We start from the raw sequence: 19,326 nt of genomic DNA on the forward strand, positions 1-19,326 counted from the left end.
TGTTCCATTATCGACGTGTTCTGTGTCGCTCCAAGTGCCATAAAATCTGGTCTTCTGTCTTGCATCTTCATGTCAATTTTTGAGGCTCTCAGAATGCATTAGTGGAGCTTTGAGTTGACGCTAAGGTGCAGTTGAAGCATAAACAGTGAGTAGAAATGTATGAATTGGATTATCTATTCATAAAACACTGGCTCCAAAAATATAAATTATTTCTTCACAAGTGTGAGCCATTGATTTTCTGGTACTCGGAGTAAACAGTAATCATATATTTTCTGTGCTGATGTTTGCAAGGTAGAGACACAGCTCGTTTCTTGCTTTTATTATGATTAGTTTATGGCTACACCATTTTAAAAGCATCTCTTTAGCACTTCTGCCTGACAGTAAAGTCCTCCTGTAACTTCTCTAGTGCCGCTCTAGAACTACCAAGTGCTGAGGGCTGATAACTTGATTTACCCCCTTCTCCCTCTGAGTGATGAACCCATCCTCTCCCCCGCTTGGTACCTCTCGTATAACTCGCCATCTGAAGTTGAGAACTCGATGGGTGAAAAGTTGGATGGCATGAGCTAGTGTCATGGTGCAGAGCGGCACATTATGTTGGTACTCCAGCATGTCACTACAGCACCACCTTCACATGCCCCTTCTGTCAAAACGCAATGACTGGCAGAGGCTCAGTAGCTGCTCATTAGAGCTCCATCACCGAGAAGCACTTAATCAACAAAGGTAGGAGTTGCTGTGTTGCCATATTGGAGAGTCTTCAATCAGAATCAATTCTTCTGAACAGCAGGAGGAAGCTGAGCTGAAAGCCTCTTTCAGACATTACGGTGTTAAAGGTTACTGCATCCATGCTGTAACTGTGTGAGTGCAATTTAAAAAAAAAATTTAACTCATTGAACATTTAATCTTAGTGTTCTATTTTTAAACACTCTGTGGGTGATTTGACATTCATCAAGGTGAGGGATGGATGTCCGTGTTGGGGGAAGGGATCATTCACCTGCCTTTTGGGTGCTCAATCTGAACGTGAATTACTTCCAGTTGAGGCGCAGCACCCGCGCTGTGGTTTAACCCCAATCCGAATAAATTCTCTCCCTCGCCCTGCGTCATAACACCAGCTACCACTGTTGTGAGTGAGATTGGCAGTTGTTGGTGCTGATTTGTGGGCAGCTAATGGAGCAAGCACAGGCCTGTTGTAGTGGAGCTGGCAAAAATAAATTAGATTTCTTCCTAGGAGCGGAGGTTATCATTCCATTGGATTAAAAGTGTGGATTGGGAAGCAAAGTTAAACACAATAAGTGCTTGTTGTGGAAGAATGAGTCCAAAGCCAGTCTTTTACCTCATGCTGGTTTATTCTCAAGACTCTCCCAGTCCCTTCCACACTGGAGTGTTACAGCTGTACCCATTTATAATTTTGTTTTAAGTTCATTCATGGGATGTAGACATCACTGGCCAGCATTTATTGTCCATCCTCAATTGCCCTTGTTCAGAGGGCATGTTTTTTAAAGAGTCAACCTACGTATTGGCCAGACCAGGTAAGGACAGCAGATTTCCTTCCCTAAAGGACATTAGTGAACCAGATGGGTTTTTACAACAATGGTTTCATGGTCTTCATCAGACTTTTAATTCCAGATTTTTATTGAATTAAAATTTCACCATCTGCCATGGTGGGATTTGAACCCATGTCCCCAGAGCATTACCCTGGGTCACTGGAATAGGAGTCCAGTGATAATACCACTATGCCCCATTTATAGGTTAACCAATGCCCATCACCTGTTTTAACAAGCAGTTGTTTTAACAATGTAATTGCCAGTCAACAAGAAGATTGTTATTGGACCTTGATAATGTAATTACTGATATATTGACAAGCGAGTGGACAGTTTGCTAACCTCTGCACTCTCCAGATCCTTCTTAATCCAGATTTTCCTACAAGTTTTCATTTTTTTCAAAATAAAATTATGTCCGTCCCAGTTTTTGCAGAAGGAAACAGGGAGCCCCTTATAAAATTGAGGTTGCCAACCCTCCCGGATTGCCCTGGAGGCTCCAGGAATTGAAGATTAATCTCTAGGACACTGATGACAGCAAAAACTCAGGGGAAAATCACAGGTGCAACAAAATAAATTGTCTTTTTTTCATTTTCTTGAAATATCTTCATTTATTCGTTATGAAAATATTGGGGATTGGAAAAGAGACTGTTGACTGAGAATCAAGGATCATCCAGTCAGATAGTGAAGAATCTTTACACTTTCTAATTGACCATAGGAAGAGGAACATCGTGAAGATTGACGTGTTGGGCGACCAATGGTGGCAGCAAGGGGGCGGGGCATCACGAGGATGAATGTATCAGGTGTCCAATGGCGGGTGGGCTGTGGTCTCTGCTGTTGAGAAAGAGGTCATGTGATGAAACCTGCTCGGAATACTTCCAATTAGAGTTGGCAACTCTACATAGAATAATTGTAATAAATTCAATAACTTTCAGTGTTTGCAAGGAAAGGAATTGTGATTCTGATGGGTTGGAATTGGGTGATGGAGCAGGTTGGCAGATAAAGACTGGCTGTCACTGTTGGCTTCTTAATGCTGATGGCCAATCACAGAGGACAGGCCGTGATGATGTCATCCTCATGTGACTCCCATTAATAGAATGTTAATGAACCGGAGAAGCTAGGATTGTTCACCTTGGAACAAAGAACGTTAAGGGAAGATTGAATCAAGATATTCAAAGTCATGAAGGGTTTTGATAGAGTAAATAAGGAGAAACTGTTTCCAGTGCAGAAGGGTCAGTAACCAGAGGATACAGATAAAAAGGTAATTGGCAGAAAAGATAAGCGGGGGGGTGGATGAAGTGAAGATCTTTTTACCCAGCAAGTTGTTACGATCTGGAACACGCTGCCTGGAAGGGCGATGGAAGCAGTTTCAATAGTAACTTTTGTAAGGGAATTGGATGAATACTTGAGGGGGACCAATTTCCAGGACCATGGAGAAAGAGCAGGTGAAATAAATTTAAGCCTTTACCAGTGATGTCAACATTCCAATAACAAATTTTAAAAAACTTATTACTGCCTGTCAAAACAAAGTAAGTTTTTATAAAGAATTAGCCTTTACTGACCCAGGATTCCCCAAAAAGCTTCACAGCCAATGGATTGAATCAAGCGTTGTCCCGCATTCAAACTCAGCAATAAATTTGTGCACAGCAAGATCCCACCGTGAAATTAATTAATGACCCATTGATCCAATTTACTGCTATTAGCTGAGGGATAAACGTCAGCCTGGATGCCAGGAGAATTGCCTGGTCTTACTGACATAATGGTATTAGATCTTTTATATCCACCATGGGCTGGTAGGGCCCTACTTTAATATCTCACCCAAAGGCTGGTAACCCTGACAGTGCAGCACTCCCTCAGTACTGCACTGGGAGTGTCCGCCTGGATAGTCTGTTCAAATTCCGGAGTGGGGCTGGAACTTACAACTCCCTGACGAAGGCAAGCGAGCTACCGACTGAGCCTTATTGGTTTTGGTTTGATTTGAGACAGTTTGTTATAAAAGAGAAATTTTGATAATGCTGGGAAATGATTTTTAAATGTGGTTACTCATTAAGTGTGAGGCAGTGAATTCAACTAGGCTATCGTGTTTGAAATATGGACATGTCATTTAAAACTGTCTGATTTAGTCATTCCTGACCTTCCACAAAGTCTTGTTTTTGGGTCTGACATTATATAATCAGGCAGAACTTTGTCCAGGTCAGGCTGGCCCGGGAGCAGCCGGGAAGCTGACTGCCGCCCACGACCGGGCCCCGACATGGATTTGACGCTGGCTGGCCAGTTAACGGTCAGTGTGAAACGTGCGCTGCGGGGGTGGGGGCAGGAGGAGGGCGAGCGCGGAGGTACGCGCATGCACAGGGGTGCGCGCAGTAAAAGCTCCCCGAGGTGCAGATTTTTAACAATAAAAACAGATATTAAAAACAATGAAAACATGGCCCGTGGATGAGGTTTTGCCAAAAATGCAAAGGCCGCTTGGCCTTGTCGCCCACCCGCCAACCCAATGGTTGGACGGACAGCGAAAAATTGGAGTCAATTGGGTTCTTAAGGGCCTTAATAGGCCGTTTAATTAACGGCAGGTGTGGCTTCGACTCCTGCGCGCCCGCTAACCGAAATATCGCGCGTGTGCACGATGAGGTCGGGACACTCACCCGACGTCATCGCGCATCATTTTACCCTCATTCAAGTCGGGTACACGACTGCCCCACGAGAGTGAAATTCTGCCCATCGTCATCAAACATTTGCTAAGACAAGTTCATGATGTGTATTTGTTTGACTGAAAGTGTCAAGCAAATGTTTAGGTGAATGTTGTGATGTAGCCATTGTAGAGTCCAGGCTTTAGTGACAAACCTTTCTCATCAGGTTAGAGGGTTGGTCAGAGAGTAGGTAGTGTGGTTTGTTGGGAAAGGGGAGGGGATGGTTAGAGAGGAGGGGTTGGGTGTTGGGGAAGGGGAGGGGCTGGTTAGGGGTGGGCTTGTTGGGGAAGGGGAGGGGCTGGTTAGGGGTGGGCTTGTTGGGGAAGGGGAGGGGCTGGTTAGAGGGTAGGGGTGGGCTTGTTGGGATAAGGGAGGGGATGGTTAGAGAGGAGGAGTTGGGTGTTGGGGAAGGGGAGGGGATGGTTAGGGAGGAGGAGTTGGGTGTTGGGGAAGGGGAGGAGATGGTTAGAGAGGAGGGGTTGGGTGTTGGGGAAGGGGAGGGGATGGTTAGAGAGGAGGGGTTGGGTGTTGGGGAAGGGGAGGGGCTGGTTAGAGAGGAGGGGTTGGGTGTTGGGGAAGGGGAGGGGATGGTTAGGGAGGAGGAGTTGGGTGTTGGGGAAGGGGAGGGGATGGTTAGAGAGGAGGGGTTGGGTGTTGGGGAAGGGGAGGGGCTGGTTAGAGGGTAGGGGTGGGTTTGTTGGGGAAGGGGAGGGGCTGGTTAGAGGGTAGGGGTGGGTTTATTGGGGTAAGGGGGGGCTGGTTAGAGGGTAGGGGTGGGTTTGTTGGGGTAAGGGAGGGGCTGGTTAGAGGGTAGGGGTGGGTTTGTTGGGGTAAGGGGGGCTGGTTAGAGGGTAGGGGTGGGTTTGTTGGGGAAGGGGAGGGGTTGTCAGGATGGGGAGGGGCTGTTTTGCTCTAGAACTGGTTGACAGTGTGAGGTGGTAACAATGTGGCAAGGGTAATGGGGTATCTGGGAGCTCAGTGAATGATGGGACCAACAGTCTATCTCCTTAAACAATGAGATTTAAGGAGTGAGAAATAAACAGAGAAACAAGGGAGACGGAAATCAGGTGAAATGTTAGAAAAAGAAAATAAAGGGAAAGAATTAAAGGGGGTGGATTGAGAATGAGAACAAAAATACAAAAAAGAAAGGTAAGAAAAACATTCTAAAATATAAAATTTAGAGACCACTCTAAATAATTTACTACCTGTCGGATGGAGATTCCACAGTTTCAGTTACTGTGGCTGTTATCAGTTATCAGGGCCAAATTCATGTCATTTCATGAATTTTCAGCGTTAAAAGGCTGTGGCAAGATTAAGAACATAAGAAATAGGAGCAGGCAGAGGCCATTCGGCCCGTCAAGTCTGCTCCACCATTCAATAAGATCATGACTAATTTACCCCAACTCCACCTTCCCGCACTATCCCCATATCCCTTAATTCCCTTAGTGCCAAAAAATCAATTAATCTTGAATACACTCAATGACTGAGCACCCGTACCTTCCTGGGTTAGAGAATTCCAAAGATTCACAAGCCTCTGAGTGAAGAAATTTCTCCTCAACTCAGTCCTATATGGCTGACCGCTTATCCTGGGACTGTGGCCCTGTGATTTGAAATGGTGAAGTTACCCAGTTTGATAGGAAAATAAAAAAACAGAATATTTTTTGAGTGGTGAGAGACTAGGAAATGCTCACTCTCAGAGGGACCTTTCTTGTCCTTGTACAAGAATCACAGAAATTTACCAAGCAGGTACTGTACAGCAAGCAACAGGAAGGGTAATGGTATGTTGACTTTTGTTATAAAGGGTTTGGAGTTTAAGGGTAAAGACGTTTTATGACAATTATACAGCACATTGATGAGGCCACACCTGGAGAATAGTTTTTATTGATGGTGTAAATCTGGTACACAATGTAAACACTCATATCCAGATGGTCAACTTTTTTGGCTTCGGCAAGACAGATCACCCGGCGATTTAGGGCGAATTGGAACTTGCGCTGTATCTCATCCTCATTACCAATTGCTGCGTATTTTAAATATCCTAATAATGTCGGGGCATTATGAACCTGCCTGAATTTTTCCAGCAATTTCTGGGCCAGTATAAACTCAGTGAGCTGCTGTGCGTGAGAGGGGAATTAATTCTGATTACCCACCTGTTAAAGCTGACAGTGCCTCTCTCACTCTGAGGGATTTGGTTTCACAGAATACTATGGGAGTGAAAACTCATTACATGGTACACTGAGAGGATGCAAAGCATCGCCTTGCCTGAGAACTACTTACAGATGTCTTCCAGTTTAATAAATTATCATCTTATTTCTCAAGTTAGTTTCTATTCTTGCTGCCTGTGGGAGTCTTTGAATGATGTGAAAGGCGTTTTAATGCATTTGTGGGATTACAGATTAAGATGTTCTGAAATTTGAAAGCAAGCGTTTGGGTTTTCAGTCTTTTTTTAAAAAAAAAATTAAGCTGTAATGGATCCCGCAGCAACATATGTATTTAAATTAGATAATCTGTTCGTGAAGGTCACTTTGGAAATGTTTGGGAAATGATTCATGGATAAGGTCACAGTAGAATGAGTTTGAGGAGCCCAATAGCAGCTACTGAGTGGTTCAGTCCCTGGAGCTCAACAGAGAGGTGACTCAGAGTTTTGATAGCAGTTGATAGGGCAGATTTCATAGCAGAGGGAACATTTGACTCAGTCATTCAAATCAGTTGCATGTTCCTGGTATGAACGGTACCCCTGTTTGGAATGGAGCACACTGTACCTTTGTGGAGGGGCCTAGTGAGCCTGCGTGATTATTGTCATGGTAGTGTTAAACCTCACGAATATTATTTTATTATTTTAAAGAGGAGAGGCTTGTCACCCTAAGTTTGTAATTGTGTGGAGAGATTAGAGAAACTGGGATCATTCCCCTTTGAGCAGAGAAGGTTAAGGGGAGATTTAATAGAGGTGTTCAAAATTATCAGAATAAAAAGGGGGAAACTTTCCATTGGCGGTAACTAGGGGACACCGGTTTAAAGTAATTTAATTTAATAAAGGACCACAGGGGAGATGAGAATTCTTACACACAGCACGTTGTTGTGTTCTAGATGTGCTGCCTGAAAGGGCGGTGGAAGCAAATTCAATAGTAGCTTCCAAAAGAGGATTGGGTAAATCCTTGAGGGGGGAAATTTGCAGGGTTATGGGGAAAGAGTGGGGTCAGGGGACAGTGGGATTTAGTGGAACTAGTTGGATAATTCTTTGAGAGCGAGCACAGACATGATGGGTTGAATGGCCTCCTTCTGTGCTGTAAGAATCAATTCTATTTAAGTGAGGGAAAAGAATGCAGAATGATGCAAACTTCTAAACATTCCAGGTCAGGCCCAGCATGTGAATCTAGCTGTGGTGGTTATGCGAATGACCTGTAATCCCAAGGCCAGGCCAAAGTGTCTGGTCGAACATGAATTCAAATCCAACCATGGTAGTTTGAGAAACCGAATCTCTCCTTTTTCAAAAAAAGTTAAAAACCTGGAAATGTAAAGTTGTTGCCAGTAATAGAGCAGCTAGGGTTGGGAAATAAATGCAGTGATGCCCATATGCCAAGAATGATTTCTTTTTAAAAGCTGTGAGACCGTAAGGCTCACTCTAATATATTCCCAAAAATATTCCTTACCGACGGCACTGAGTGTGACATTTCCATTTTTCACATCAACAAACCTCATGGCCTCTGTGAGGGAATCTGACAGCTTTCACTGTTAATTGACATTGAGTTATGGGCTGCTTTGTCTTGTTGAATCAAGGTGATACTGCCCAAACTCATTCAATGCAAGTTCATTTGTACGAAAGGAGACTTTGGCCTCATCCACTGGTCTGAGTTTGCCTGGCTGGGTGTCGGGATTGTTTTATGTGGAAATATTGAGGAAACTGGGCCTGTATTCTCTAGAATTTCGAAGAAGGAGATCTCATTGAAACTTACAAAATTCTTACAGGGCATGACAGGGTAGATGTGGATAGGATGTTTCCCCTGGCTATTGAGTCTAGAACCAGGGACACAGTCTCAGCATAAGGGGCAAGGCCATTTAAGACTGAGATGAGGAGGAATTTCTTCACTCAGAGGGTGGTGAATCATTGGAATTCTCTACCCAAAGGGCTGTTGAAGCTCCATCATTGAGCACGTTCCAGACAGAAATCAATAGAATTCTGGAGACTGATGACATCAAGGGATATGGAGATTGTGTGGGAAAGTGGCATTGAGGTAGATGATCAGCCATGATGTAATTGAATGGCAGAGCAGGCTCGATGGGCTGAGTGGCCTACTCCTGTTCCTATGCTCCTATTGTTTAGGATTAAGAATGAGCAGGTTTTGATCAAACCCATGGCATCATCCCAAACCAGGGACAGCCACTTGTAGATTCAGCTGCTGTGGTAAATATGAAAATAACAAATTCATGCTGTGTCTATTAAACAGTACCATGTACTTCTGACCTCTAGAGTTACCAACTCCCCAGGATTGCCATGAAGTCTCCAGGAATTAAAGATTGAGAGTAATCCAGGAGAAAACTCGTAGGGGCATTTTAAAAAGTGCACTTTTCTTCAAGTTCTTTGAATGCTTTTGTTTATTAGTTATTGGGAACAGGTAAAAAAAAAGGCAGCCAGTCAGGAATCACCCAACCTGGTGATGAAGAGTCTGCATGCTTTCCAATTAGCTATGGGCACCAGGATGGGACATGTTGGGCAGTCAATCAGCCAATGACGAGGACATGGGGGCAGGCTGATAGGAGGTGGGTGGGTCATATGATGAAACCTCCAGGAATATGTCCAAGCAGAGTTGGCAACCCTAATACTGGGCCCTGATATTTCAAGGCTTTGCATTGTCTACCTTGTACAAAATGTAGCAAGGCCTCATGGAATCTGTCATCAAGCTGCCAACTTATCCACGTTCATTCCACCACTTTCTAAAGTAATTCTTTTGTGTAGCTAAATAGCCCTGTGGGCAAACTAATGAAGGTGAACTTTAAGCTGATGTCTACTTGGGTCTGGAGTACATTGGTAACATGAGGTCAAATGCAGCATTTTAATAACTCCCGCAGTTATAAAAGTCTTCATTAAAACTAAATAATAATTAAGTAAAAATGTAATTTAAGACAAGGCTTTCTTACCTCTTATGAAGGAGTTCCCTCATATGGAATTGTAGAGCGCAGGAGGCCATTGGTACCTTGTACCTGGACTGCTTTTTTGAAACAGTTACTTCATTAACCCCCTCCTGTTGCTGTTCCCACCCCACCCCACCCCCCAGCTATGTAAACACTTACCCCTCAAGTATTTATTCAAACCCCTTTTGAAAGTTATTGAATCTGTTTCCACCGCCCTTTCAGATAGCGCATTCCAAACCAAAGACTGGCTGCATAGAGAAAAAAAATCTTCTTTCATGCTCTAAGATTCTGTGATTCCAAGTCAAGGATATCTGGATCTTATAGGGCTCAATTTTATGGGCCCCCCCCTGCCAGATGTGTTTTCAGCAGTTGTTGGGCGGAGGGTGGGATTTAAATCCTACAGCCTTCCTGTCCGTCCCCAACACAATCCCCATAAAATGGCAGCCGTGTGGGCGCTGAAATTGGCAGCCCACCCACCATTTAAAAAAATAATGAATGGGCAGCTGAGCTTGTTAACAAACCAGTTGACCTGAATATCACACTGCCCCGTGCCATAATACTGTTGGCGTGGGTGGGAGTGGGCAGGCCATTTTTTTGTTACCCCAGCTGTTAAAAGGCAGGAAGAAAGGGGGTTACATTCCCCCTCCCCAAGATGATAACCCTCCCCTTTCAGCCTCCCCGGCCCTTCCCCCACAACCAAAGCCTGTCCCCTCAGACCCTCCCCCCGCCGTGGTGCCCGATCCCTTCCTGCTCTAAAAGCCTGGGACTTACCTGAATCTGGAAATCATTGCTCTTCATCCAGGGGCTTCTTGCCATCTTGGCAATGTCTACTACTGAGTTCTTTTGCTGCTGGAGCTGCTGGCCAATCAGATTGCCTGGCAGCTCTCAAGGGCAGGACTGCCTCTCACTGAGGGGCACTGAGTCCCACTCTCTGCTTGTTTAGGCTGCTGGCTGGTGTGTTATTGCTGCAGGTTTTTTTAAGTCAGTTGGTTTGTAGCTGACTTCTGTAATGGGTAACTGAGCAACGTGCGGCTCACCCCCTAAATCTCTCCACCTCTCCTCCTTTAAGACGCTGCTTAAAACCTACCTTTTAGGCCAAGCTTTTTGTCACCTGTCCTAAAGTCTCTTTACATGGCAGCTCAAATTTCGTTTGATAACATTTCTATGGAGTGCCTTGGGACATTTTACTACTTTAATTGTGCTACATAAATAGAAGTTTTTGTTGTAGATTAACTTCCCATTTGCCTTATAGCTGTTTGCGGGCCCTTGATTTCAGTCTGAACACCAATGGCATTCACAGAATAGGAGTTAATGGGCACCATTTGTACTTGCTATGCATGCAACACATAAATAGTAGGCCATTCAGCCCTTCTAGCCTATTCTATCATTCAGTTAGATCATCACTGATCTATATTCTAACTCCATCTACCCGCTTTGGAACATTGTTGAGGTTCCTATGTGAGAAAGCAGACCAGAGAAATCCTCTAATTAACGCTGTATATCAGTTTGGATGGGCAGGGGTTGGCAGATGTTCTTACCATGGTCCATGTACTCGCTGGCCCCATTGCCAATTAGAAACTCTGCCTCTAATTCCACAGGCTCCGGAATGGACACTCCATCCCTCAGGGAATCGCTGAATTCAGTTCTGGCCTTTCATAGCCTGAGAAATTTCAGCCTGGACAGGGCAAACTGCGATCTTATCACCCAGGACTTATGGTGAAGAAACTGTTCAATGCTGAATATTTAACAAAGTGGCAGATGTAACTATTCCATTGCAGGTGATTTGGAATTACACGGATCTGTTCTGCACTTGTTGCCAACTGTTAGATGTAAATGACTTTGTTTCTGGGACACTGGCAAGGCAGATTACCCATAACAGAACCAATCCATTTAACAGGATTGATTGGATAATATTTTACTCTTTCTGAGAAAGGATCAGAATTCATACAATTGTTTTGGTAGTTTCCAATCTTGTGATTTTTTACGCCAGTTTGTTTGTTGACAGGAAATTGAATTTCATGAGATTGGTCAGCTTTATAGAACAGTCAATTTTCGATGACCTATTAAAGGCTGAAACATCAAATTCTGGTAATCCTGAAAGAGGCTTTGAAAGCCTCTGGAATCTCCATTGCCACCCGGTCCTGATCACTGCAGATTTCAGGAGAAGGAAGACAAGGTTCCTATTTTTTAAAACACCTATAACTGTGCTCAGGAACATGTGCTGCATTCCAGCCATTCTTGGGTAAAAGTTGGGTTAAGTGAGTTGGAGGAAAGCAGCCTTGATCCTACACTGAGTGTCCTTTAGGAACTCAGTCTGTTAACTGATTGAGTTTGTTCTATTCTCGCCTGCTGTGTACTTCCTCTTGCACTATAGGTTGTCCTCACTTCGCTCCAAGGTCCATTATAAGCAGCCTGGATGAAGGGGCAGGCAGACTCGGTATTGCATCTGGCTTTCCCTTTCACCAGCTGGGAGAAGCTTGTCCGATTATTTGCTCCACTGAGATTGAGGGGGCCATGATGTGGCACGGGACACTCAATCCCGAAACCACCTCCGTTCCCTCTCTGTGGCTGAGAGCTTCACTGCCATTACACCATTGAGTAACTGCCCTGGCTTTCTTTCCACATGGCTCCAGATTCCAGGCTAGGGATATGGCCAGATCCCTTCTAACCTTGAGACTTTCTTTCAATCGTCTCATAAATGTGCATCTTTTGGTACATTTCAGGGCTGTTGTCTGCTGGTGTTTAACTGTGTGTGTCTGTTGTTTTTACAGCATTGGTTGGATATCTCCAAGTCCATTATTAAACAAATGAAATGTAAGTTTCCAAGACATTATGAGCTGTTTCTAAATATGATAATGTGCAGTAACTTATTGTAAAATCTGATCAATATGTCACATTTTAATCATACTCGTTCTTTCTACATTCTGATTTTTTATTCTATTCTTTTTAATTTTGGAGATGTCTTCCATTAACAGGCCTGGGCCCATCGTCACGTGGCAAAATTATAAGCCTGGATTTCTGAAATCAAACATGAAAAAAGAGTGAAAGAAAATTTTAGATTATCTCCGATCCTGGTTACCTAGTTACCAGTGCCTTGTTCCATTGGGTAACCCTGTGTACCATTCCTTTGGATAGTTATGCTCCATTCTATTGGGTACCAGTAACTGTGCCCCAGTCCATTAATCTCCAGTCAAACAGCCCAGTGAAGCTCAGTCCCTTGGCCCACACCATGTCCAGGTTATGTGGAGCTACATCCTAACGCAAGTCTTCACCTTCAGGGAAGGAGGGGAGAAGATTACAGAGGAGAGAAGAACTCTGCAGTATCAGGCTTTTGGGACTGAGTAATAATTCAGAGTTAGAAGCTGCAACGTTGGATTCCCTGTTCCAGAGAGTGGAGACCGGAGACTGAGTCCAGAGAAAGTTGGTGGCCTAACCCTAATCTTAACCCTAACCACCTCATCTTCATCGTATGTGTTGTGGAAGCCTGTAAAACCTCCCCTTGTAAAGTCTAACTCCCTTACCAGATGGTGTAGTGATAGTTAGAGCCATGGAAGGAGTGTTCATGTCACGGCCTGCCAAACCGTTAGTCATTTCCTGAATCTTCATGCTGCTTGCCGAGGGAACTGTGTGAAGATACAACACAATAATAAATAATCATTGAAGACATTGTCATTTCTCTACTGGCATGATCTCATCACAAAAGAACAAGGGAGAATCATTGGTTATTATGGGTGTTGTTCCATTAATCTGGATCATCTGAATAGCTAATATTTTTACATGTAGCGAGTATTTCATATTTATCTTTTTCTTCTATTTGGCAGCCCAGCCTCCGTACACCATGTGTTTCCGCGTCAAGTTTTATCCCACTGACCCATCAGCGCTGAAGGAGGAGATAACCAGGTAAGTTGCCTGTTACTGGGCTGATTGTCCATGAGTCTTTGTTCTGAAAGTCGGCTCTCAGTATAACAGTTCCCTAACCAGGGAGAGAGATTGCATCTCATGAGCTAAAACAACAATCTCAAGAGCCAACACTCAGAAGGCTTTTAAAGCCTTTAACCTATGAATGGATTCCTGCTACATCTTCTGAATCCACTGGGGTTTGTTTTCAATGTAACACACTGTTTAGACCAATCTGCAGATATTACTGTCCTTGCAGCTTCAAAAGACAATTCTAGCCTGGCTGTTAACTGCACATTCTCCTGTGATGAAATCCAGCAGGTTTTTTTCTGTAACTCGATTTTATATAAACCGTGGTTTACTCTGAGCCCCTGTAGAGGTCCCAGCAGATGCCAACTGATATGATGCATATTTCAGTCCTTTCAGTTTTAAATTGGGATCTGCAGCTTTCCCATTCTTTCTGAAGATGGGAGCGGCGATTTCTCCAATAGGTTACTGGGAAGATCCCATTATCTGTGCTTGTTCCATCAGGAGGAATGTATTACAGATTAAGGATGTATTACAGATTAGGGATGTATTACAGATCCCAAATTATGGGAATTAAATGAAAGATGAATTTTTCAGGGTAAAGAGGAGAATAGAGAAAGTAAAACCATTTCTCTGCGAGATTTCAATTCTGCATTTATTGATTGAAGGAGAGGGAGGTAAAGGATGAAATCTGTACAGGAATCTTTCCCTATGTTCAGACGCCTACAAGGGAGGAGGCTTTGCTAGAACTGGGTATGAGTAATGCAATAGATCAGGTAGGTGAGCTAAATGTGGGTGGTGATGATAAAATAAGGTTTAAAATTAAATTAAAATAGGAAAATGTCAGCGCAGTCGCCAGCATTTACAATGCCCATGCTTTTGATGGGCAGCAATAAACACCATTCACCTCCCCTTTTGTCATTAGCTTAGAAATTTCAAACACGAAGCTCTTGAAACACATTGAACACACTTCCTATTTCAGGCAATGAATTAAATGCTACCCTTCTTCAATATTGATGAAGAGCATTTCAGATTCTCTGAAGGTATTCTGCCATCTCAGGGGCAAATACAAAAGAAACTGTATTCATTTATTGAATCACAGGATTGTGGCTTGGCTACAGCACAGAAGGAGGCCATTTAGCCCATCGTGTCTTAAGTCAGCTTTTTGCAAGAGTGAGCACAAGGGTGACGGCCAGCTATCCTGGTCAATCTCAAGAGTTCTTTTAGTAGTATAAAACTTGAGTATTGCTGAACAATGCTGTTGAAGCTTTTTGTCTTGCACTCATCAGGACAGATAGGCAAGAATACCAATAGTAATTGGAACAACAATTTATGCTGCATGAGAAGACAGTGGTGATTGGTTGGCAAGTGGACTCTGATTGGTAGAGGCGTTGCCATGGAGAATGCACTAGGGAACAGTTAATGACCAAGCTTTTGTTTAAATTCAAACCAGGCAGGTCGATGCTGATTGGTCAAGGCATTGCCATGGGGAATGAAACAGGGAATGGCTGTCCACCAAGCTTCTGTATAGTTGAAAAAGCCGCAATGTGTGGACATGCTCCTTCTGCCTGAGAAGGACAGAGCCCTGTGTGTGAATATATGTAGCTTCTAGCACGTGTAAATGAGCCACACTGTGAGCCTGACTGATAATCTTAAATTGGTTGTCGGTGTATTTCTTAGCACAATCAAGATTGTTTAGCAAGTGCTGTCCAATCTCTGCGCTCCTCTAATTCAGGCCTTTTGCCCTTTCTGAGTTTTCATTGCTCCAGTGTTGGTGTCTGTGCTTTCAGCTGCCTGGCCGCTAAACTCTGGAATTCCCTCCCCAAACCTCTTCACCTCCCTTTCTCTCTCCTCCTTTAAAATGCTTCTTAAAAGCTCCCTCTTTGACCAAGCTTTTGGTCACCTGTCCGAATACCTCCTTATTTCATAACAATCCTGTGAAGCACCTTGGGGCATTTTACTACATTAAGGGCACTATATAAATGCAAGTTATTGTTATTGCATACATTGGCGGCAATTGACATGGCCAACTTCTGGGAAAATAGGAACAGGAGGCGGTCATTCAGCTCTTCGAGCCTGTTCCGCCATTCAGTTAGATCATGGCTGATCTGCACCTCAACTCCATTTATCGGCCTTGGTTCTGTAATTGTTCATACGCTTACATCATAAAATCTCTCAATTTCAGTTACATTTTCAATTACCGCCAGCATCACGAGCCTGTGATGAATATCGAGTTCATAGTTCATGTCAATATTTTGGAGGTAATGTTTAGTTCTGGGAAGGTTTAACTTATAAAGGGTAAAGTAACTAAAATGCTGGGCTTTAGAGATTGCCAAAACATTTCAAGAAATGGCAGTTCAGAAGGTTATCCCTGTTTGTTTAATAGAATTAGAGTAGAAGAGAGGCTTACTTAGCTGGAGAATTGCGGACGTAAAGTATACACTTCTTGCAAAGATGTGCAGTCCAGAGAGATGTTTTGTTTTGGGAGTTAACTAGTTTAAAAACATTCAGTAAACCCTGAAAGGCTATGTTGTCACGGAGATGAGTAGAGCTTAAGAAGGTTCCCTGGTTTCAATTTATCTGTGTGTTTGTTGGGAGAGGGGTTTGTTTGCAGTTTAGACCTTGTGTGGTTTTCAGCTCATGGAGAAGCCCTGGGAACTGTTAGCCAGGCTCAATGGGAGGGTGCCGGATCTGTGCTGGAGAAGGTTGGGGCTCAGAGAAGCCTTGAGAACCATTTACATTTCGATGCAGCCAGGAGACTGGAGTCCAGAGAAACCCAGGGCAGTGCCAGCTTAGTGAAGATAGCGTCTGCAAAAGAGCTGGAATTGTGCCAGTAATTAGAGGTGGGAGTGCAGATTTGTGAATCCCATGGAACGCAGTCTCAGGTGGAAGGATTGAACTATCAGAAGGTGAGCAGTTGTTGAGGCAGGCCGACTCAGAACGGCTTTTGACAGAGGGTAGATCTTTGAAAGTGAAAAGTTGAAATCCCGCTTGAGGGAGACAGAATTTTAATGAGATCTTGTAACTCACAGTGGTCACTGACGTCTGGGTGGGTTGCTGAAAAATCCATCTGTCTTGACCGCATCTGCCATTTAATGTGCAGTGTGGTGTGTTCGACCACAGTTTGCCTGTTAATTCATATTTACCTCATGTTAATCCTGAATGTTAAAGTATAAGATAGGTACTGTAGATGGTTTTACTCTGCTGACTTTCTGTAGTAAAGTTTATTTTGTTTGTTTAAAACCGTGGAATCTTGTGGCTTTATTCTCCTATTGGGTAACTGGGATTTCAAATTTTGTCTACTTTAAACAACAGGATTCTGGTCTCTAACTGGATCATAACAAGTTTTATTATTTATGCAACTAGAACAGTATTGATGGTTAGAGTGTGCAGAAGCTATCAGGGTGGAGGAGAGGTGACCTCGCGTTCTGGACTTTACATAATGGACTTTGTGTGAGCCTAAAGATAGCGTTCAAAATTCTTGTCTTACACACAAGTTTATATTAAGCTGCCATAGGGCAGGATTTTTACCTTGTCAGGTGGGTGCAGTGGGCGTGCCCGGGAGCAATTACGAAGCCAACCGCTGCCCGAAATCGGGCCCCAACATCGATTCCACACTGGCTGGCCAATTACCGGCCAGCCAGTGTGAAACACACACTACAACACTCAGTGCTGCCAGGGTGGGGGCAGGAGGAGGGGGAGTGCGGAAGTTCGCGCATGCGTGTGGGTGCGCGCAATGAAAGTTGCCTCAGGGAGCTGAAGATTTAAAAACACAGAAATAAAAATTTACCACTGTTTAAAAACTATGTCCCCTCATGTGACACTATTACGTGAGCAGGGGCATGTTATGCATTGAAATTTTAAAACTTGTATTGAATTTTTAATTGCTCTTGTAGCCTCTCGTTCCCTTGTATGGTTCAAACTTCTGTAGGTTTGCTTTATTATTGGGTTTGGAAAGTTTTTCTGTAAAACTCTCCTCTAGTTCAGCTTTGCTGAGTGGGCATAGTAGGGTGGACGGTGCACCCATGATTTGACGTGCAATTTTCCTTTAATTACCCGCCCGTGGATGAAGTTTCCTAAAAAAATCCAAATGCCGTTTGGCCTTTTTGCCCGCCCGCCCACCACAAGGTTGGATGGGCAGTGAAAAATTTCAGTCAATCATTACTTTAATGGCCTTAATAGGCCTGTTAATTGTTGCTGGGCGCCCTGCCGACTCTGGCGCGTGCCCACCGACCGAAATATCACGTGAGTGCACAATGACGTCGGGATGCTCGCCCGCTGTCATCATGTGTCATTTTACGCTCGAGCGGGTTGGGCGCGCGCCCAACCCGCTCAGCGCAAATTTCTGCCCATCCTGACCTCTCGTTCCCTTCTTCAGTACATCTTTCCTGCACTTATTCTTTGAATTTATTTCAATTATTGTTTCCTTTTGGCCACTTTTGTAAAAGTGTTTTTGCTATAGCTTCACGCCAATTTGCAGCCCTTTGAGGAAACTCTTAAAATTACGGCTTTTTTTTAGACTCAAAGACACTAATCGACTTTTTTTTAAAAGCTTTAAACATTAAATAGATATCTAATTTACTGAGAAATTGACTACATCAATGAAACTAGGGGCAGGATTTTTAGAGTTCGGTGGGTGGGCACGCGCCCGACCCGACCCGACCCGACCCGACCGAGCGTAAAATGACGGGCGTGGGCACCGACGCCATCGCGCACTCTCGTGACATTTCATCGGCGGGCACACGCTGGAGTCGGCAACGCGCCTGCCGACAATTAAGAGGCCTGTTAAGGCCATTTAAAAGGTCATTGAAGTCAATTTTTTGCTTGGCGAAAAGGCCAAGCGGCCATTGCACTCTTTTGGAAACCTCGTCCACGGGCGGGATGAGGTTTCCAAAAGCGAATAAAAATTAAATAAAAACTTTTAGTTTTTCATAAATAACGGGCCCCTGCTCATGGTGACAGAGTCACATGAGGGGACACATTTCATAACGTTTATCAAACCTTTAATTTTTTTTAAAAAACATCAGTTCGTCTCCCTGAGGCAGCTCTCTGCCCCGGGGAGGTTATGAAGCGCCCACTCGCGCGCACGGACCAAGGTCGCACTCGGCCTGCTCGTCCTCCTCCCCCCTGCCCGCGCTCAGCGCTGCCGCTCGCGTTTCACGCTGGACGGGCCTTAATTGGCCTTCCCACATGAGATTACCTCCCGGGGGCCCAATTGCAGGCGATGGTTGGCTTCCTGACTGCCCCCACCGCGCCCGCAAGCCTAGGGCAGTATTCTGCCCTGGGTTCTTCGTAGGTTTCTTTTTTAAAATCGTGAAGTTATTTAAAATTGGAATTTACACAGGAAGTAGACTAGGCGCTGATATTGTGGTGCTTACATCATTTTGTGATGAGGTCCAGCTTCAGGAAAATATACTGATTACTCTAAGGAAACGAGCTCATAGTCCATCTCAAAGTGATATATTTGATGTTATTTCTAGATGTCTGTTGGCATAGTTTATGTGCTTTATTTAATCTTATTTTGCTGAAGGAAATTAGCAGCCTATTTATATCTGTCAGGAGGCACGATGCAGCTGTGCTGTTTAATATAAATCTGGGCAGATCCATGAGATCCGGTAAAGTCTAAGAGCAAAAGATGTGAAATCTTTGTGAGGTGGTGACCCAGGGTTCATCAGGCCACGATCTGGGTGAATAAACCTCAGTTATCGACTACCATCCCCTCTACTGGTAATTGTTAAAAAATACTGGACGACTTCTGGGAAAGCGAGGGATTGCATGTACCTGGCACTCCTGTAAAGAAGCTACAGTAAGAACTTGCATTTATATAGCACCTTTCCTGCCCTCAGGATGTCTCAAAGTGCTTTACAGCCAATGAAGTTCTGTTGGAAGTGTAGTCACTTGTGTTGTAATGTAGGAAATGTAGTTGAAGCTGGAGTGAGATGTGGAGGAGTTTCGTTTAAAGGAGGAAGGAGGGAATGAGCCACATTTAGAGGGAATTGTAATTGTAGAGTTATGTTTAGCAACAACAAATCATTGGCTCATCCTAATGTTTT

At 44.0% G+C, this 19,326-nt stretch overlaps 1 protein-coding gene across 5 annotated transcripts in view; it reads left to right on the forward strand.

Annotated features, from left to right (window-relative positions):
- frmd5a (FERM domain containing 5a) overlaps positions 1 to 19,326 on the forward strand; it is a 215,921-nt gene that overhangs the window by 137,020 nt on the left and 59,575 nt on the right. For 4 of the 5 annotated variants that reach the window (XM_078530135.1, XM_078530132.1, XM_078530133.1 and 1 more), the window contains exons 3-4: positions 12,121 to 12,163; positions 13,171 to 13,249. In XM_078530135.1, coding sequence (XP_078386261.1) covers positions 12,157 to 12,163; positions 13,171 to 13,249 — 86 coding nt within the window. In that variant the 5' untranslated portion in view covers positions 12,121 to 12,156. Of the gene's footprint in view, positions 1 to 12,120; positions 12,164 to 13,170; positions 13,250 to 19,326 lie in introns of those variants that run through there. The other variant, XM_078530134.1, reaches the window with a different exon arrangement.

This window comes from Cetorhinus maximus, chromosome 26 (genome assembly GCF_964194155.1).
Source record: "Cetorhinus maximus chromosome 26, sCetMax3.hap1.1, whole genome shotgun sequence".
In the NCBI taxonomy this organism is placed as follows: domain Eukaryota; kingdom Metazoa; phylum Chordata; class Chondrichthyes; order Lamniformes; family Cetorhinidae; genus Cetorhinus; species Cetorhinus maximus.